Raw genomic sequence first — 17,011 nt, 5'->3', positions numbered from 1 at the left:
GCTACAAGAACATTTTTAACACATTATCTGTCACAACGTTGGGGGAAAAAACACACAATGGACGTGTCTCATGTATCATCGGTTCATAACAGGTTCCAGTGATTGCGGAAAACAAAGGTGTAACAAAAAATATATAAAAAACAATGGTTTTGATAAAAAGTTTGGACTTTTTCAGAAATATTTAATGTCATTATTTTTAGGTCAATACTGTACTTGATTTGATTACTTTTAAAAGAGACTATTTCAAAAGGAGAAGAGCTTGGAATGTTATGTAATGAAAAGTTATATATTAAATGAAGTGGTTGATATGCATAACTTTATGCTATTAAGTTGAAATGAGAATTAATGAATGTAAGTTATTTCAAATCAAGTAACAAACTTTTACACATTTTACACATTAAGATTTAAAAAAACAAAACAAAAACAGTTATGAATAAAGATGAAAAAAATAATAAATAAATAAGTTAAACAAAATATCACTCACAGCCATTGGTTTGCTAATAAAGTTGGCTGGTTGTTGTTGTTCTCTTTCTCCACCATTTGGTAGAAATCCAGGAATCATACGTGCAAATTCTTCGTAAACACCCATTTGTTGTGCAGTTACACCTCCAACCTACGCATTGCAAAAAATAATAAGATTAAAAAAAAAAAAAGAAAAAAAAAAGATCAAACAAGAACAGAATAAAGTGTACAAGACAGACCAATTTTCATAAGAAAAATTTTAATCTTTATAAGATCGATGATTTTAAAGACTTTAGAAACATTAAGAGGTAAATAGCAGTTAAAATATCCCTTTATCGAAATATGCTAAGATTTACTGAACCGTAAAACTCTTATGCATTGTAAAGTCGATCATAAACCCAAACTTATTTATATTGTATGCTAATGAATATGTTTAACAGGTCTGCTAATTTTCTGCACTTTTTGGATACATTTCTTCTAGTGGCCACTAAACTTATGTTATAATGTATGATTGTATTTGTTTTGTAAATTCGATTTATTTTCCACACCTTTACATGTAAAGGATTCAAAAGTTCATACGAAACGCCACTATACAGCTTTCTTGTGGTGAGGCTTTTATAATGTTGGGAAAAATCCCAAAATTTTAATTTTTAATTGTCTACCATTACATAAAAACTTTAAAAAAAAAAGCATAAAGTTGGCAGCCCTGGTTCAAAATTAGTTTTAATTTTTAATTACAGTATCTATTGTTTAAAGTAATTACACCAGTCTAAGCAAGTTGTGATAGTTAATAAGAGGCAGAATGGCAATTTTCCCGTGGCAGAATTTTTTTGAACTTTCTGCTTCAAACCTCTCTAGCACTAACATCTTTCTGCAAGATACTTTTAATAATAACAAATATACTTATTACTAATTTAAAGTAATAGATACATTGTGTTTACCAAAAAAATCCTATTTGGATAAAATAAAATTGCATATAATATTTTAAAAAAATGAATATGTAATATTTTTTTTCAAAATTCTAATAACATGGGGGATATTTTAACATTTTGTAGGAGGTAAACATTCGAATTATTTCTTTTTACGCATTTTGTAAATCATCATCACAGGGAAAAAAAGTTTAAAATCTTGAAATCCGTAGCAGTATTTACCGGAAGAAAAGATAGACAGAGAAAAAACATGAATAGGATATTTAAAAAGGAGGTACTAAAAGCATGTTTTGTTTTAAGACTTGGTTGTTGTAATAAATAATACTGTATCAAAAATATGGGATTTTAAAAACTGAGTGAAAAAAATGCCCCCCTAAAAAGCAATAGAATCATTGCGTTAAAAATTAAATATTCATATGCAAGATTCGAATTTCCCATATTGTCAGAAATATATTGGGATATTTAAAACCCATGTACAAATCAATATCAATAACTGCTGAAAATACAATCGAAATACTAAGTGGATTTGCAATAGTAATAACATAAAGTGTGTATTTATATACACAATGTAGAAATTATATTAACTGAGAAATAACGCAAAGTTTAAAAACCTGAGTAATTTGGTTTCATAAATAGCTAGGCGAAATGTGTAAGAAAATTATCTTTAGACATTTTTTAATTGACAGTCCCGGCACAGCTTATAATTAATTTAGAGAGTTCAATGACAGAAGAGCAAAAATTGGCAAATTGCATCAAACTTCGCAACATGCATAAAGAAAATTAAATGCCTTACAGATTAAGTCTAACAAAATCAAATAGAAAGGAAAGAGAATGATAGGGTTGCTGAAAGGCTGTGGCACAGGTTTCACAAAAAAAAAAGGTAAATTTGGTAAAGTGACTATGTTTATACATTATATAAACTATACAATATTGATGAAGTGACTGATAACCATTAAGAGAAATTGGCTAGAAATATATGAGCATCAAAAACAAACCTTTAGTCTAATTTGTTCAGGCATTCTTTCCGCTTGATAAGTTAAGGCCATAGGATCACAATAACGCCGACCTTCACTCCTGGCATGTTTTCTTGCATCATATTCCTAAAGCATCATTGAAAAGAATCTTCTTTTAATCATAAAAAGTTGTATACCTTTTAAGGCACAAATGCCAGTGATATTTAAAAAACAACACATTCAACATAACAACTTTACAAATGTGCATTTAATATCACATTATTAATTCCCCCCCCCACTTGTTGAAATACTCATTACATACACAAAAGTTATAAGTAGTAAAGTAACTTAAAAATAAATGTCATTAGGAAAACATGTATAAAAGATATTATTGGATTTCACTTTAATTTTTTTTACTTGTATGAAAAATTTTTCGTAATCAGAAACCCATTAAAGATGTTATAACATTTATCTGAAATTAAAGCATGGTCATCAGAAAATGAGACAAGTCTCGTTATGTACTCTAAAAATCCCAGGAGAGTTTATTTTAAAGAGGCGTGTCAGTAATCTTGGACAATGATTCTAATCTAAATTATAGAAAACAGAGGTTCCCTAAATTTTCAGTTTTTTCAGATTGTCAGCCAATATCTTTTAGAATAAACAGTTTGTGTGAGATTTCTAAGCTATAGTCATTTCGATTCTATTTACATAAATTATATCTAAAAACATTGAATATTAATTTAAATGCACATTTATAGACTTTATTAGTATGTTCCAGTCTATGTCAACCCAATCTAGATAAGTAGTCTTCAATAGTGCTATGAATGGGTCTATCTTCTTGAAAGAGAAACCATTTATCCACTAGAAGATATTGAAAGTTTTTTTTTTTTTTTTTTTTTNTTTTTTTTTTTTTTTTTTTTTTTTTTTTTTTTTGGAGCTAAGCAGGGTGGATAGTCCACTTTTTCAGTAAAAAGTAAGCACTCAAAAAATATTTTTCAGGCAATTTAAAAAGAAAAACATAATAATTAAGAAACACAAACAAATATTTCCCCCCTATTGTTTAAAGTTCTGTGTACATTTCATGAAATTAACAAAATGCAAAAATCATTTTCAAAGGCTTCATATAATCACAATAAAATATCCAGTTTCTGGCAAAGATTCTATCAGCCACTATGAAAACATTTTAAGCACAATTTAAAATATATTCAAAATAGAGATGCTCATACTATTTTTTAAACTAATAATAATTTTATTCAATTATTTATTGTACTTTCTTAAATAAAATTAATTACAAATGTATATTTAACAAAAAAATTTACAAGATTAAAATTACGAATTATACTGAACTTATAATGTGAGTAAAAAGTTAAGCTAACTAAGAAAATCTTAATAATTACATTTTACAAATGTAAACTAGTTACTTTTTCTTTTTTAATTAAAATTTGTAATTTGGTTCAGTATTTCTTTAATGAAGCAATTAAAAATTTTGCCAGAAGCAATTATTACATGGTCCATATATTCATCACATTTAACAAATTAGAGATGATTTTTAAAATTTAATTATTTTAAAATCTATTGCTGAATAACTTAAGATTTCTTACAGCATATGCTAAATGTTAAAATAGCGAATAAGACACTTTTGTGTTATACAAATTACTGTAAGTCCAAACAGAATGTGGTTGAATAAATTGTGAAAATGAACAATGCAAAACCTACGCTTTGAGTGTAATTTATGGCGAGAATGAGCATTGTAAGGCATCTCATTTTGGAAAAGAGAAAATTGAGCACTTTTTACAAAAACCCACAAATCTGCAAAGTATTCATATTATTTTACAGTTTTTCGTTCGTTATTTTGTAATTTAATAATTATTTGCATATGAATACTTCAAAAGTTACAAAATGATATCCCTAATTGAATTCTAATTGTCAAAAGACTACTTGTAATCTTTGTATATAATCAAGACTCAATGTATTCATAGAAAAAAACATAAAAATGACATTTTGTTTTTTCTTTAACAACATTCAGTCAAGCTTAAAAGTTTTGTAGCAAATAAAGTGTCATTTGTACTTAAAATAAATATAATTTTATAACTTACATTGCTAAGTCGCTTGTCAATCTCAGGAAGAGCCTTTTCCACAGCTGTCTTTTGGATAAAACAACATGCTAGTTCCAAATTATCTCTTGCAACAATGTCAGATGCATGTTCTGTTAGTTCCTTTTGTTGTGGGGTAGGATTCTGCAATTAATTTAGACAAAGCTTAATATTCTTCATTTTACCAATGAGTGAAAAAAAACATATGTATAAAAAGGCTTTTTACTCTTAAGGCTGTTGTGAAAGCATTNGGATTTAAGATGTACTTACTTTGCTTTTTGCACAGGACTCTACCACTTTTGCTACAAAGGGAACAATATAGACACACTGTTTTAACTGAGCATGAGCTTGGAACAATGGAAGCTAAAATTGTGTAAAAAATAAGTGTAAAAGATAAGTAAGCGAAAAAGATTTTTTGATTTTATAAAATTATTTTCAGAATTTGTGAAAAAAAAAAAAGAAATATTTTTTCGCAGTATTTTAATTTAAGTAAGAATTTAGGACATAAGAAACATATTGTGCAATTTTTATTTAAAAAACACTGGAAGGAAAAAAAAAATACTGAAAACGTCACATAAAAATTTAAACTGAAGAAAACAAAACTAACTTTTACTTTTTAAAAATTGCTATAAATAGTCATTTAATGTTTGCCTACTATATATTTAGAAATATTTTTCCTATTGTTTATAAATAGTTGAATACTCATTATAAAAATACAAATAAATATTTCAAGGAGATTCAAGGTAGTCATTTTCCAGTTAAACCCGAAATTGACTAAAATTTTTTTTATAAAATTTCACAATTTTTACTAGTATGATTTTAAGTAATAATAATTTACATGTAAATACAATAAACATAAGAATTTACATATAAATACAGAAGTTTTTTTCCTTCTAAAACTTATAATTGTTCATTATTTCCTACCTAAAGGATTCCTGTTAATTAGCTAAAAGATTTCTAATTAATAAATTCATTTTTGATTCCATTAAAATTTCTTACATTCAAAAATGTTTACTATCTTCATGCTTAAAGAAATACAATTGACATAAAATGAATGCTTATTTAATATAAAGTGGAATGCATCGCGACGTTAATGATTAAAAACATTACATTTTGGTATGTGTGGCATGTCTAATAGGGCAACAGCCTATTTGGTGTTTTTTTAAAAATTGATTTAAAATTTCATTATTATATCTTCCCCTTTTTATTTTTTGCAGCGACCTATTTTTATAATTCACAATTAATTATAATTTAGAGAATTAACAATGCAGGCGAAAAACAGTTTGCAAGAAGGTTACAATAGTGTGACAGGCGCTCACTCCTTCAACCAAAGAATGGATATGGTACATATATATCATACGGTACAATATAGTGCCTAGTAAGATTCTTTTCATCAATTTATTGTATTTTGATAACTTATTTTAATTATACTCAGATTTTTAATTGCTAGATTCACATAAAATTAGAGTATTTTAAATTAACATTTAGCAACGTAATGCCTTTGTGATTGAGTGGCATTGGAATTGCGCCCAATTGTACACAGTACAACTTTGTGGACATTTGAAAAGTTATGATAAAAATTATCGAATTTCTGATTTTAAGTAAGATTGTATATACTAATTTATAGTATATTTAATAATTATTTTTAAAGGTTTAATAACTTATTTTGTATAGAAAATTGTTATTTGTAACAGATGCGTTAACTCAGCAATCAATCACACATTAAAATTTTGTGCGTACCCGATGGTGCGGCCTCTCTGATGAAAGTCAAATTTTATGGGTGCGGAGTATATCCTGGGGTGGACTACCTCCGCAAAATTATGGCAATAAATATTTATTAAAATTTCACTGATAGCAAGAAAAATAAATGATTCCAGCACCAGATAAGTTTGTATAAGGTATAAATAGTCAGATAAAGTGGATTTAACGCCTTAATAACAAATGCACTGGTGATAAAGAGAATTATCACCATAAGATTTTAAAAAAAAAAAAATTTCATACATAAAAAAAAATATTTATACCTGTGAATTAATTAACAAGTGTGGGTTTATGTGACTTGTTGACACAATATTTATATCTCCATATGCAAATTGAGGCTGAGGTAATGTAGCACATAAAGAAGTCACTTGGCTGGTCGTAAGAGCAGGAGGACTACTTAACGATACATTTTGAATACTTTCCTCATGAAGCACATTGTTTGGTATGGGATTAGCATTAGGAGGTATTACATTACTCAGTACAGGTTGGGTTGGCACCTGAATATTTACAGTACTTATCACTTGTGCTTCTTTCTGTTTTGGCAAACTAGACAAAGGTGAAAGTTGAGATTCTAGTTTTCTCATACGCTCTTCATCTTTTAAAATATTAAAAATTTTCAGCTCCTGTAAGAAATATAAATAGTTTTACAAAACATGAGATTTATGAAAATTACTTGCCTTGTGGTAACTAATTTTTTTTAATAAGTTTATTGAGTGCAAATAAAACAAACTTCAATGTTTATAATATATAAGACAAAAAATAAATTTTTTAAAAGTACAATTGCAATACATATCACTAATTGTGATCATTTCAGATTTTGCTATTTTATATTTAAAAAATCCAACATATTTTCCTTTTTCCCCCACTCTAGATAATCTCGGAAAAGATGGGCACAGCCATATGAACTTGAATTCGAAACAAATCTAATTAAAAAAAATTATAACATAATTAAATGATTTAACTAAAGCTGAAAATAGGAGCTTACCACTTGCAAGGAAATGGCACCAAGTGCACATACATAATTTAGTTTGAGGGCACTTGTATATTTAGTTTGAAGGCTCTTGAATAGTTCCTAAGTTATTTGAATTTTTTATTTTATTCAATATAGCATAAAGACTAAGAACATTGCTATGTTCTCGTGACAAAATATGAAATTGCATGAAATTTTTGCTCCAAGATAAAGGTTTAAAATTAAAAAAAAATTTTTTTAAAAGAATTTTTGCTTTTTATTTTATAATTATTTTCAGTTCAATAAAACTTAATGTATGATTTATAATTAGTGTATTTATAACTATCCAAACTCCAGTAAAAGCATTTCTCTTTAGTAGTACGTTTTATCTTACACAGTAGACCAATTAATTAACTTTATTCTACAGTTTATTATAGAAACTGATAAAAATTCAACCTAGTCTTTGGCTTTGTTGTTACCATTAGCTGAGAAACATAACACACTGCTGTGTAGACCAGAAAGTTTTGGCTATTCATTTGACATGTTTTGTATTTTAATGCAAACAGAAGTTTATTATAATGTTAAAATTTAGTGTTTTACATATGTATATAAAGATTAAATTTAAAATGTTGTAATTTACAAATACCCTTTTAAAAATTAGTTGACAAAATAAAATAATAAATGAAGTACAAAGACTTAGAAATAACTTTTAACATTATTGTTACGGCTTCTTCTTTGTCTTCAGGAGAGTAACATTGAATATTAAGACTAAAAAGTAAAGAACGACTAAGACACTGAGAAGGAGCAAGCTCGGGGCTTCTTCACAGACTAAAGGTGTATGGATTTTTATTGATATTGAAATAAAATTAAAATAATTGCTTCAACGTTTAATTTCATATTAGCTTAGTTATTTAGTTTATAATACATTTGTGCGAGAACTTACTTGTGCACGCCAATACAATATAATTAAAATTACAGTGCTAGTTAGTAACTAATTTTAAGTTTATTAAATGTTTCACAAACTTACATTTACATCCAAACTCAAGTGTTTGCAAAGCACTTCAATTTCAAACTTCAGATTTAACTTCAAATCTGGCTCTCGATGTAATTCTGCAAGAACACTCATAATGGTCATAGTCCAAGGATTAGGCGGTTTAAATACCTATAAAAAAGGATGGTGATCAAAATATGACTTTTAAAAGAAAAAAAGTTCATTAAGTAATAACGGATTTAAGATGTACTTACTTTGCTTTTTGCACAGGACTCTACCACTTTTGCTACAAAGGGAACAATATAAAGCAGTTCTTGTTGACCATTATGATAAGCTTCCATTACCAAACATTTGACATCAATATCCTAATTGTAAAAAGGAAAACATGCCATTTTTTTAAAAATAAATTTTTAACTGAGAAGTTTTATAATTACACATATTTCTTATAAAATGGAATAAAGAAAAAAATACAATACTTACTCTAGTCAAAATTGGCTTATTCTTAGCAATAGTCAATATACCAAGCCAATGTCCCAAATTTTTTAGGAGAGATCTGTCAGAAAAGTTTGCTATTCCTTTATCACTGCGGAGCAAGACCTGAAAAATAAAATAAAGTTTAGAAAACAAAATAAAAATTATCCTATTTCGAACCTTTGATTCAAGTAACAAATAGAATACCTTGATATTCCTGAAGGTCTCCCTTATCACCAGTTTTGTTAAATCTGGTAATTTTAAAGTATCTAGAAAATTTGAGTATAAAGTGTGAAAGTTGGGTTCAATAGAAGCTCTTTTCATGACTAGATACTGAGATGCCCAAGGCCAATATTCATCTTTAATGATTTCTCTAAATTCATCAGTCTAGAAATAAAATTAATGACACTGTGAGTAATAAAAACTAAATATAATTTTTTTGTAAAGATGAAAAAAACTATATTTTTAGATGAGTAGATACATGCATATGAACAGGTAAATAAAATTGATTAATACAATAACAGCATATACATATTTTAATATTAATAGCATAACTAATTTTAAAAGTTATGAAAATAATAATTGAAAAAAAAATATCAAGTCAATGTAAATATTGTGTTAAAATTATTTGACTCAATAAAATTTCATCAGTACGATGGGGGAGGTAATCAGTAAAATTGAAGTTTTCGTGTGCATTATAGTTCTAAATCTATAAGAAACGGTCAATTTTTCAGCCTTTAAACACGTTTTGCAAAAAAAAAATAAATAAATAAATAAAAAAAAAACTTTTTAAGTAAGGATTGGATACCATTATGAAAATGAACATGTCACTGATTATAGGATTAGAATGATTTCATTTCATTCAACATTTCAAAGAAAAAATTAAAAGACATTAAATACAAAATAATAATGGACAGTAAATAAATGAGCAAAAATGAGAAATTTTTTTAAATGCTGTAAGATTCTTTTTGAAACATATTTTTAATATTAAACATTAGTAATACTCTTATTAGAGATTAAAAATTTTTTAATGAATTATTCGTTCTTCGTTCAAAGGTTTTTCTTTTTGTACATGAAACACATATTGTTTCATGTACAAAAAATATCCAAAGGCATTGTTTTGATGATATATTTAAACTTTAAACATATTAAGGTAAGGTCAGTATCAGGTTTTAAAGAAAACATTTCAAGAGTAACTAAATAGCTTACTTTTTGTACAAGATTGGATTGTGACAGATTGTTAACAATGAAAGCTACTTTATCTTGCACAGATTCAGGTGGAACAACAAGTTTTTCATCTTTTTCAGTTGCAACTAATAAAGTGTCTATGCTTGTTGGATTAACAATAGATGGCTAAAAAAGAGAACAGTGCAGGATGTTTACAGGAGCAAGATAGTTATGAATTGAAAAGAATGTACAGGCGTCTGGCAAAATTCTGGATAAAATTTCCATTACTCTTCCAGACTTTAATATCAAAATTTAAAGAACTGCTTTCTTTACATTATTTTTTCAAAATACTAGTTAGTAAAATATTAAGTGGTATGAAATCAAGTATAATATATTAATTCTAATTATGTACATTTACTAACATATAAATTATAATTTTTGCTAAATATATAAAAAAAGTTTTTTTTGACTGATTTTAATTTAAAAATTACATACCAAATGAAGATTTTTTTGTATTAGAAAAAAAAAAGAAAAAAAAAAAAAAGAATTGTTTATAATAGTTGCGTATTAGAGAGTGGAATTTTTTTTCTTAATATTAAAAAAAAAAAATCAAGATTTTAAATTATGTTAATTTTAAACATTTCCCTGACTGTCTTAAGAAATTTAAAAATCCTAGGTTATCCAGATTGCTAGACACCTTGAATGTAGCATTTACCATTACTTTGCCAGGTACAGTAGCTTTAGTTGTTGAAGTTGTAATGGTTGTGGTCACAGTAGTTACAGTTAGTGGTAAATTTGGAGGCTGTGTTAGAGCAGGTGTCAAAGTTGGAAATGTTGTTGTAATAGGCTGCGTGCGTGGAGGTGGGTCTTGATTCCTTGCACCATATTCAATGTACTAAAAAATAATAATACAAAATTAAAATAATGACAAACCTAAATTAAATTAATAAGAAGATCAGTATTTCAAATCAGAAAAACTATTTAAACAATATACTTCAACAAGATGGGAAATAATAAGCTGATAATTAAATATAAATTCCCAAAAGAACTGAATGAGAAATTACATCAAATGTAAAAGATTTATTTAGGATAGAAGACTAGGGTTTACATGATATGAAAAAGCTGTTACCAAAGTTAAAAGTTGGAGATTTTAAAGAAATGTTTCATAATTATTTTTTAATCAAAGAAAAGAAAGAAGAAATCAGTCCTTCTAAAGAAGGTCAGATTTCAGTGGAATCCTATGTGTGGGTAATAGCTTTGTTCAGTAATTAAACTTTTCTAATAAATTCATAATTTAACATTTACTGTAATTTTTGATGCATTTATTTTGAACATTTCTCTAACTTTACCTCTATTATATGAGGAGGAAGTTCATGGAAATTTGGTATAGTAGTGACATGTTGGCAATATGCAGGTAATTCTTTCAATCTGGAAAGAAAGAAAAAACAAACAAACATTTACTATGATATAAATGGGAAATATTTAATACACAAATTTTGATTAAATCAAATTTCTAAATGTATTATTACTTATTTTTGAAAGCTTCAACAGCTGTGCAGCCAAAGTAGTACATTTTACTTCCTTGAGGTTTCTTTAATGATTCCAAAATAAATCTAAGTGCCAATCCCAGGCTTAAGTAGCTGAAAAAGAAACACAATTTTGCATTGTTTTTAAAAAATGACTTTTATCGAAAAATTATTTCCTTAATCAATGTTAAGAAAAGAATCATTTTTTATACAGCTGGAAAGAGTTACTTAGAAAGAGAGAGCTGTTAATCTAATTATTAAATAAAATTATGAGTTTGATTCAAAAGGCATCTTTATTTTATGAATAAGAAAAAGCAAAATTTTCTTTTTTAAAAAGATAATTACAATATGAAATGAATTTGTTTGCTCATCGTTATTAGTTGCTATTATCTGCTAAAAGAAAAGATATCAATAAATTAATAAACCTTGAATAATAATATTTAAAAGATTAAAGTAACTTTTCAAACATCACTCAAAAACTTCTAGGCTTAAAAAAAAAAGAAGCTTTTATCAATGTTTTAACACTATATATACCAATACTTTACAATACAAAAACCAGTCTTTTGACTGGTTATGGTATGCTTAGTGTTAAGTTGTAAGGATTTTGAGAAATATCAAATAATAATAATTTTAAAAAACATGAATAAAGAAGATAATTTAACAAAATTCTAATTTTGTCTCATTAACAACAAAAACTAACAACGGGTAAAATGAAGAATTTGAACAACTTTTCTGAAATTTAATCATTATATGGGCTTGAGAAAAGGAAAAAAAGAAATTTTTTTAAAAATTAATATAAGTTGTATTGAATAATACTCTTTGTAGAGGTAAAAGTGCTTAGATTAATATTTGTTTAATCCTATAACTATTCTGCTATTAAAATATAATCATATGGCACATTTCAAATGAAGTAAGCCCTAATAAATGGTGCTTAGAGACTATAAGATTTGAAATTACCAAGTGGTAATTTTAAATCTTATAGTCTGCAATCTGCTTCATAAAAAATAATAGTCTGCTTTCATTAATAAATAATTGTATGATTTTGCATAATTAATCCTTTTACTTTTATTTCTTTTACTAAATAGAAGAAATATCATAAAAGCACATGTGATTCCATATGAGGCAAAACTTGCAAATGATATCAGACCTCTGAGGAATCAGAATTCATTCAATTAAAAAATATTGTTTCTTTGACAGATATCAAATAAATAAACGAAGCAAATGGTAAATTTTTTTTGTTTATAATAAATGATGTATTATTCTGAAATTATAAAACAATTATTTGTCACAAAATTTGAGTAGCAGAACTGATAATAACCTAATACATCAATGCTCTCAAGGCAGAAGTTTCAAAAGTCGGACATTCAACTGACAACACCCCTGTAAGACTTCAGAATAATAGAATTTTGAAACTACACTTATGGTCAGGCAGGAAAAAAAATCTGATTAATAATCTTTTTTAAAATCCTCCATTGTGCAAATGCAATCTATGGTTGAAAATGGAAGACTAAAATTTTGCAATATGATATAGTGCCAAATTTCTGGTTTTAATGTAAAATTAAGTTTATTCATGACATTATTTTTTAAAAAAATCTCATTTTCCCTGAAAATTCCAGGTTTTCCTGGTGCAAAAACCTCTTTTTTTTTATAAATATATTGAAACACCATACCTTACTAAATTACGATCAACAATGCCACCAAAAAGTTGTGCAGTAATGATTAGTTCTTTATCTGGATACTGGGGGAAAAATCTATATTCTTCAAACAGATTTTTTATCATGCAATTACAGACTTCCTGAAAAACAAAGATAACAGTATTTAAATTAATAAATTAACCATAATAAATAATATACAAAAACAAGCATGCAAACTCGGTTCACCTCATTGGAAGTCTCACGCTCTAACTACTGATCCACCATGAGTTTGCATTATATATTTATAGATATTATAAAAAAATAGTAATCCTCTTTATGCAATTTCATAAAAGCAAAGAACAGCAACACTACTAATGGTGCTATAATATGCTGGTTCTTAAATAGGTTCTGGCTTCTATAAACGTATGAAGACTACCAAGTATAATTTAGATAGGTACTTATATCTCTATCTATATATATATATACAAACAGTCAAACCCCTCTATAGTGAACTCCTGGATATAGTGAACAAAATATCCACTCTCATGCCTTGCTACACACTTATGTTATTTTTTGTGGATATAGTGAACCAAGAAAAGAGGAAGTTGGATATTATGAACTTTTTTCTGTCTTTGACTGATTTATTTTCTTAATTTTTTTGTAATAATTTTAAAATTTCTACTTCAAAATAAATACATATACTGATTTTTAAAACCATCTATAGCATGGAATGTAGCAATAAGCATTTCTCTTGATTGCTTCATTATTGAATTAGTTCAGCATTCAAATAAGCTGCAATCTTCCATTACCTGGATAAATGCATCAAGTCCATGCCTATGAATTTGCTAAGCGATTTGGTGAGACTAATTTTATGTGCTCGAATGGCTGATAGACAGGTTTAAAAAGTGGAATAACATAAATTCAGGAAAAATTATATGAGAATCGGGAAGTGTTTCCAAATCTGATGTTGAGGATTACTCATCAGATTACTATTTTTTTTGTACGCAAGACAAAGACTAATAAAAAATTAAAGTTAAAATTCTTTTTTGTTACTAAATATTTCTTGGTCATTTTTGTATTTCATTTTATCGGTCATTTATTTAAATAATATGTAATAAAAGGGGGGAGTTTGGCACTATTAGTTAAAATTGCTAGCGGATATAGTGAAGTCCCAGTTATAGTGAACCAAATTTTCGGTCTCTTGAAGGTTCACTATAGGTTTGACTGTATGTATGTATATATATATATATATATAAAANTTTGTAGCGATTCAGAAAACCGGAAAAATCAGTTATCCGGAATAGCGATGGTCCCGACCGTTCCGGATAATCGGTTTCCTACTGTATATATATATATATAAAAGTTAAGAAAAAGTAATTTTAATAAACAGCAGTGACTGTACTTGGAAAAATCAGAATACAAAATGAAAATATTTAAATACACTTCAGTAAAAGTTAATTACCTGTTCCCTCTTATTGGGTGAATCTTTAAACTTTTTCAACATATCTAAAACTTCTTCAATAGTAAGGGTTGATTGACCAGAATGATTATAAATTTTTTGAAAATATCCATTGGCCTCATCTTCAATATCTTTGGAAACAGGTGGATGACCTTCTCTAAAAATAGCATTGATTTCACCTAGTAGAGAGAAATAAAGTCCATCAATCTACATAAAAAACAGGCTATAAATTTTCAAGGTGATGAAACAAAATATTTAGTAGACCCGATTTAAGCTGGTGTGAGAAGTGAAAATTCATTTTAATACCTTCATAAATCTATTTTTATGAAAGTATTAAAATTTAAACCTTCATAACTTCTAGAAGGTATAAATTTTAACCCTTTTTGAAAAAAGTGTACGTCCAGTGATAATGGTGGCATCTGTAGCAGTTTATTTTTTAACTGATACAGATTTTAAAAAATGTTATCTGTAGTAAATTATTATTTTTACAGTGAATATAGTAGACTTTCATAGATATCCATAGACTTTCCTTTTCCCTCTAAGTCTTCCCAGCAATGAGTGAATAAATTAATAAATACTTGTTTGCAATTGATGTAAATATGGTAATATATAAAGTATTTTGATGTCTCAATTTTTTCCCCATAATGAGAAAAAAAGAAGTCAAATTTGACTTTTTAGTAATTTATAAACAAAATTCTAAAACAATCGACACTTTTTTTCATTCAAATTTTTTCGTTTTTAAATCAAAATATACCACCATTATTACAATTATAAATTATTAATTTTTTAAGATTTTGCCATAATTATGTACACTTCTCTATTACTGTCAATTACATAATCAATAACAATAGATATTATATAATATTAAAAAATTTGGACAGAGTTCCAACATTAAAAAAAACTTGTAAGCTTTCATAATTATTAAATTAGCATAACTTTTCATAAATATACTAATTATCTAGTTAAGAATGCACCAATTATTCTCATGAACACTGAATGCTTCTGAATGGAAAAATGAACCTCTAATAAAGAAAAACAAACTTTTAAGACAAGAACAAACAATTTTTTTTTTCTTTTAGAAGAGAGAGTACTGTGCATGTTCAGATGTTACTAGCTCCAACAGAGCAAATTTAGAGATAAATTTCTAAATTTAGTTATTTAAATTATACTAGCGTCATGAAAATACAGATATCAGACAAAAACAATTACTATTATTACTGGAAAATTAAAAACTTTCTGGATCTCATAACTCCTGTCCCCTCTTATGGAAAATAAAAATTATTTAAAAGGAAATGATAAACTACAATACAACTGTGGGTAGTGACATAATATTTCTTTGTGATCTTGGGTCATAAACAATTTATTATTTTAGAAATGTGCCGTAAGCATTGAAAATCAAAGCGAGTTTTCCTTTATTAAAATTAATTATAACATACATTTCGATAAATAAATAAGTTGTATTGAATANGGTGTATTGCTTTATTTTATTCAATAATGTATGCCACCCCTCAAAGCCTTATTTCATTGAATTTAAGAAATTCAAATGCGAGCGAAAATCAAAGCGAGTTTTCCTTTATTAAAATTAATTATAACATACATTTCGATAAATAAATAATAAAAAAAATCTAAAATGTACCTGTATATTATAAGCGGTGTATTGCTTTATTTTATTCAATAATGTATGCCACCCCTCAAAGCCTTATTTCATTGAATTTAAGAAATTGCAGTGACTTTTTCGCCTGTACATTAAATATAAATAATATTTACTATGCAAAATAGTTCCACTTGCATCGCAAAGCATTAATCAGTTATCAGCCCTTTCTTGTCTTATGAAACACTTTCAAACTAAGTTAGTTGTGATTTGAGGTTCGACATATTTCCCCCCTTTTTGTATCCCCTCTTGAATTTTAATTAAAACACACAAAATTTTTAACGCATTTTACGGAACTAGTCTAATTTCAATGCACCTAAAGAAGAAAAAAAAACGAGGAAACATACTAAAACTACATTTATCAGCAAATATACATATATATTTTTAAAGAAAATAATAAAAATATACCCAGTTGGGAATGGATTTGTTGATTAGTGGTAGCATTTGAAAACTGGTTTTGATTTATTTGATTGACGGTTGATACAGTTTGAGTGGTTGGTGTTGCTACAGATAGCATTTTTGCTGGAGATCCTCCAGCTGAAGGAATAGCAAATGATGCCAAAGGTAAATTAGGAAATCCAGCATTTGTGTTGTTAATTGTTTTTACACTGTTGCCCAGAGTTATTCCAGATACCGAAGATGCCAAACCACATAATTGATCCAACTGTAATAGAAAAAAAAACTTGATTGTAACAATATTGAATAATAATAAAGACAAGAATTAAAGCAATTTGTTAAAGTACTGCTTATTTTAATTAATATTGAAAAGCTAATTATGATTATTCTTACCCCAGCATTAGGTGGATTGATCACAGATGGTAAAACTGATTGCAACCCTTGAGTAGTTTTCACAACACCAGGAGGAGGATGGCGATTTTTATTAAGTACTACATTACAATTGCCAACCATAGTTAAAATTTTCTCCGATAGCTCTTGGGATGTTGACCTATTTGAACAAAAAATAAGAA

At 27.0% G+C, this 17,011-nt stretch overlaps 1 protein-coding gene across 1 annotated transcript in view; it reads right to left on the bottom strand.

Moving 5' to 3' along the window:
• Positions 1-17,011, bottom strand: part of LOC107454162 (CCR4-NOT transcription complex subunit 1) — a 56,547-nt gene that overhangs the window by 18,590 nt on the left and 20,946 nt on the right. Inside the window, exons 16-33 of the mRNA XM_071185542.1 lie at positions 16,833-16,989; positions 16,452-16,707; positions 14,396-14,571; positions 12,970-13,094; positions 11,303-11,413; positions 11,123-11,201; positions 10,489-10,668; positions 9,816-9,959; positions 8,814-8,993; positions 8,616-8,732; positions 8,390-8,500; positions 8,172-8,306; positions 6,459-6,818; positions 4,753-4,800; positions 4,664-4,711; positions 4,441-4,581; positions 2,387-2,491; positions 485-613 (exon numbers count right to left, since the gene is read on the bottom strand). Of these exons, the coding sequence (XP_071041643.1) occupies positions 485-613; positions 2,387-2,491; positions 4,441-4,581; positions 4,664-4,711; positions 4,753-4,800; positions 6,459-6,818; positions 8,172-8,306; positions 8,390-8,500; positions 8,616-8,732; positions 8,814-8,993; positions 9,816-9,959; positions 10,489-10,668; positions 11,123-11,201; positions 11,303-11,413; positions 12,970-13,094; positions 14,396-14,571; positions 16,452-16,707; positions 16,833-16,989 (2,602 nt within the window). The remainder of the gene's footprint in view (positions 1-484; positions 614-2,386; positions 2,492-4,440; positions 4,582-4,663; positions 4,712-4,752; positions 4,801-6,458; positions 6,819-8,171; positions 8,307-8,389; positions 8,501-8,615; positions 8,733-8,813; positions 8,994-9,815; positions 9,960-10,488; positions 10,669-11,122; positions 11,202-11,302; positions 11,414-12,969; positions 13,095-14,395; positions 14,572-16,451; positions 16,708-16,832; positions 16,990-17,011) is intronic.

Source organism: Parasteatoda tepidariorum, chromosome 1, assembly GCF_043381705.1.
Source record: "Parasteatoda tepidariorum isolate YZ-2023 chromosome 1, CAS_Ptep_4.0, whole genome shotgun sequence".
Taxonomy (NCBI): Eukaryota; Metazoa; Arthropoda; class Arachnida; order Araneae; family Theridiidae; genus Parasteatoda; species Parasteatoda tepidariorum.
The sequence above is the reverse complement of the archived record's forward strand: the minus strand, read 5'-3'. Positions and strand labels throughout refer to the sequence as shown.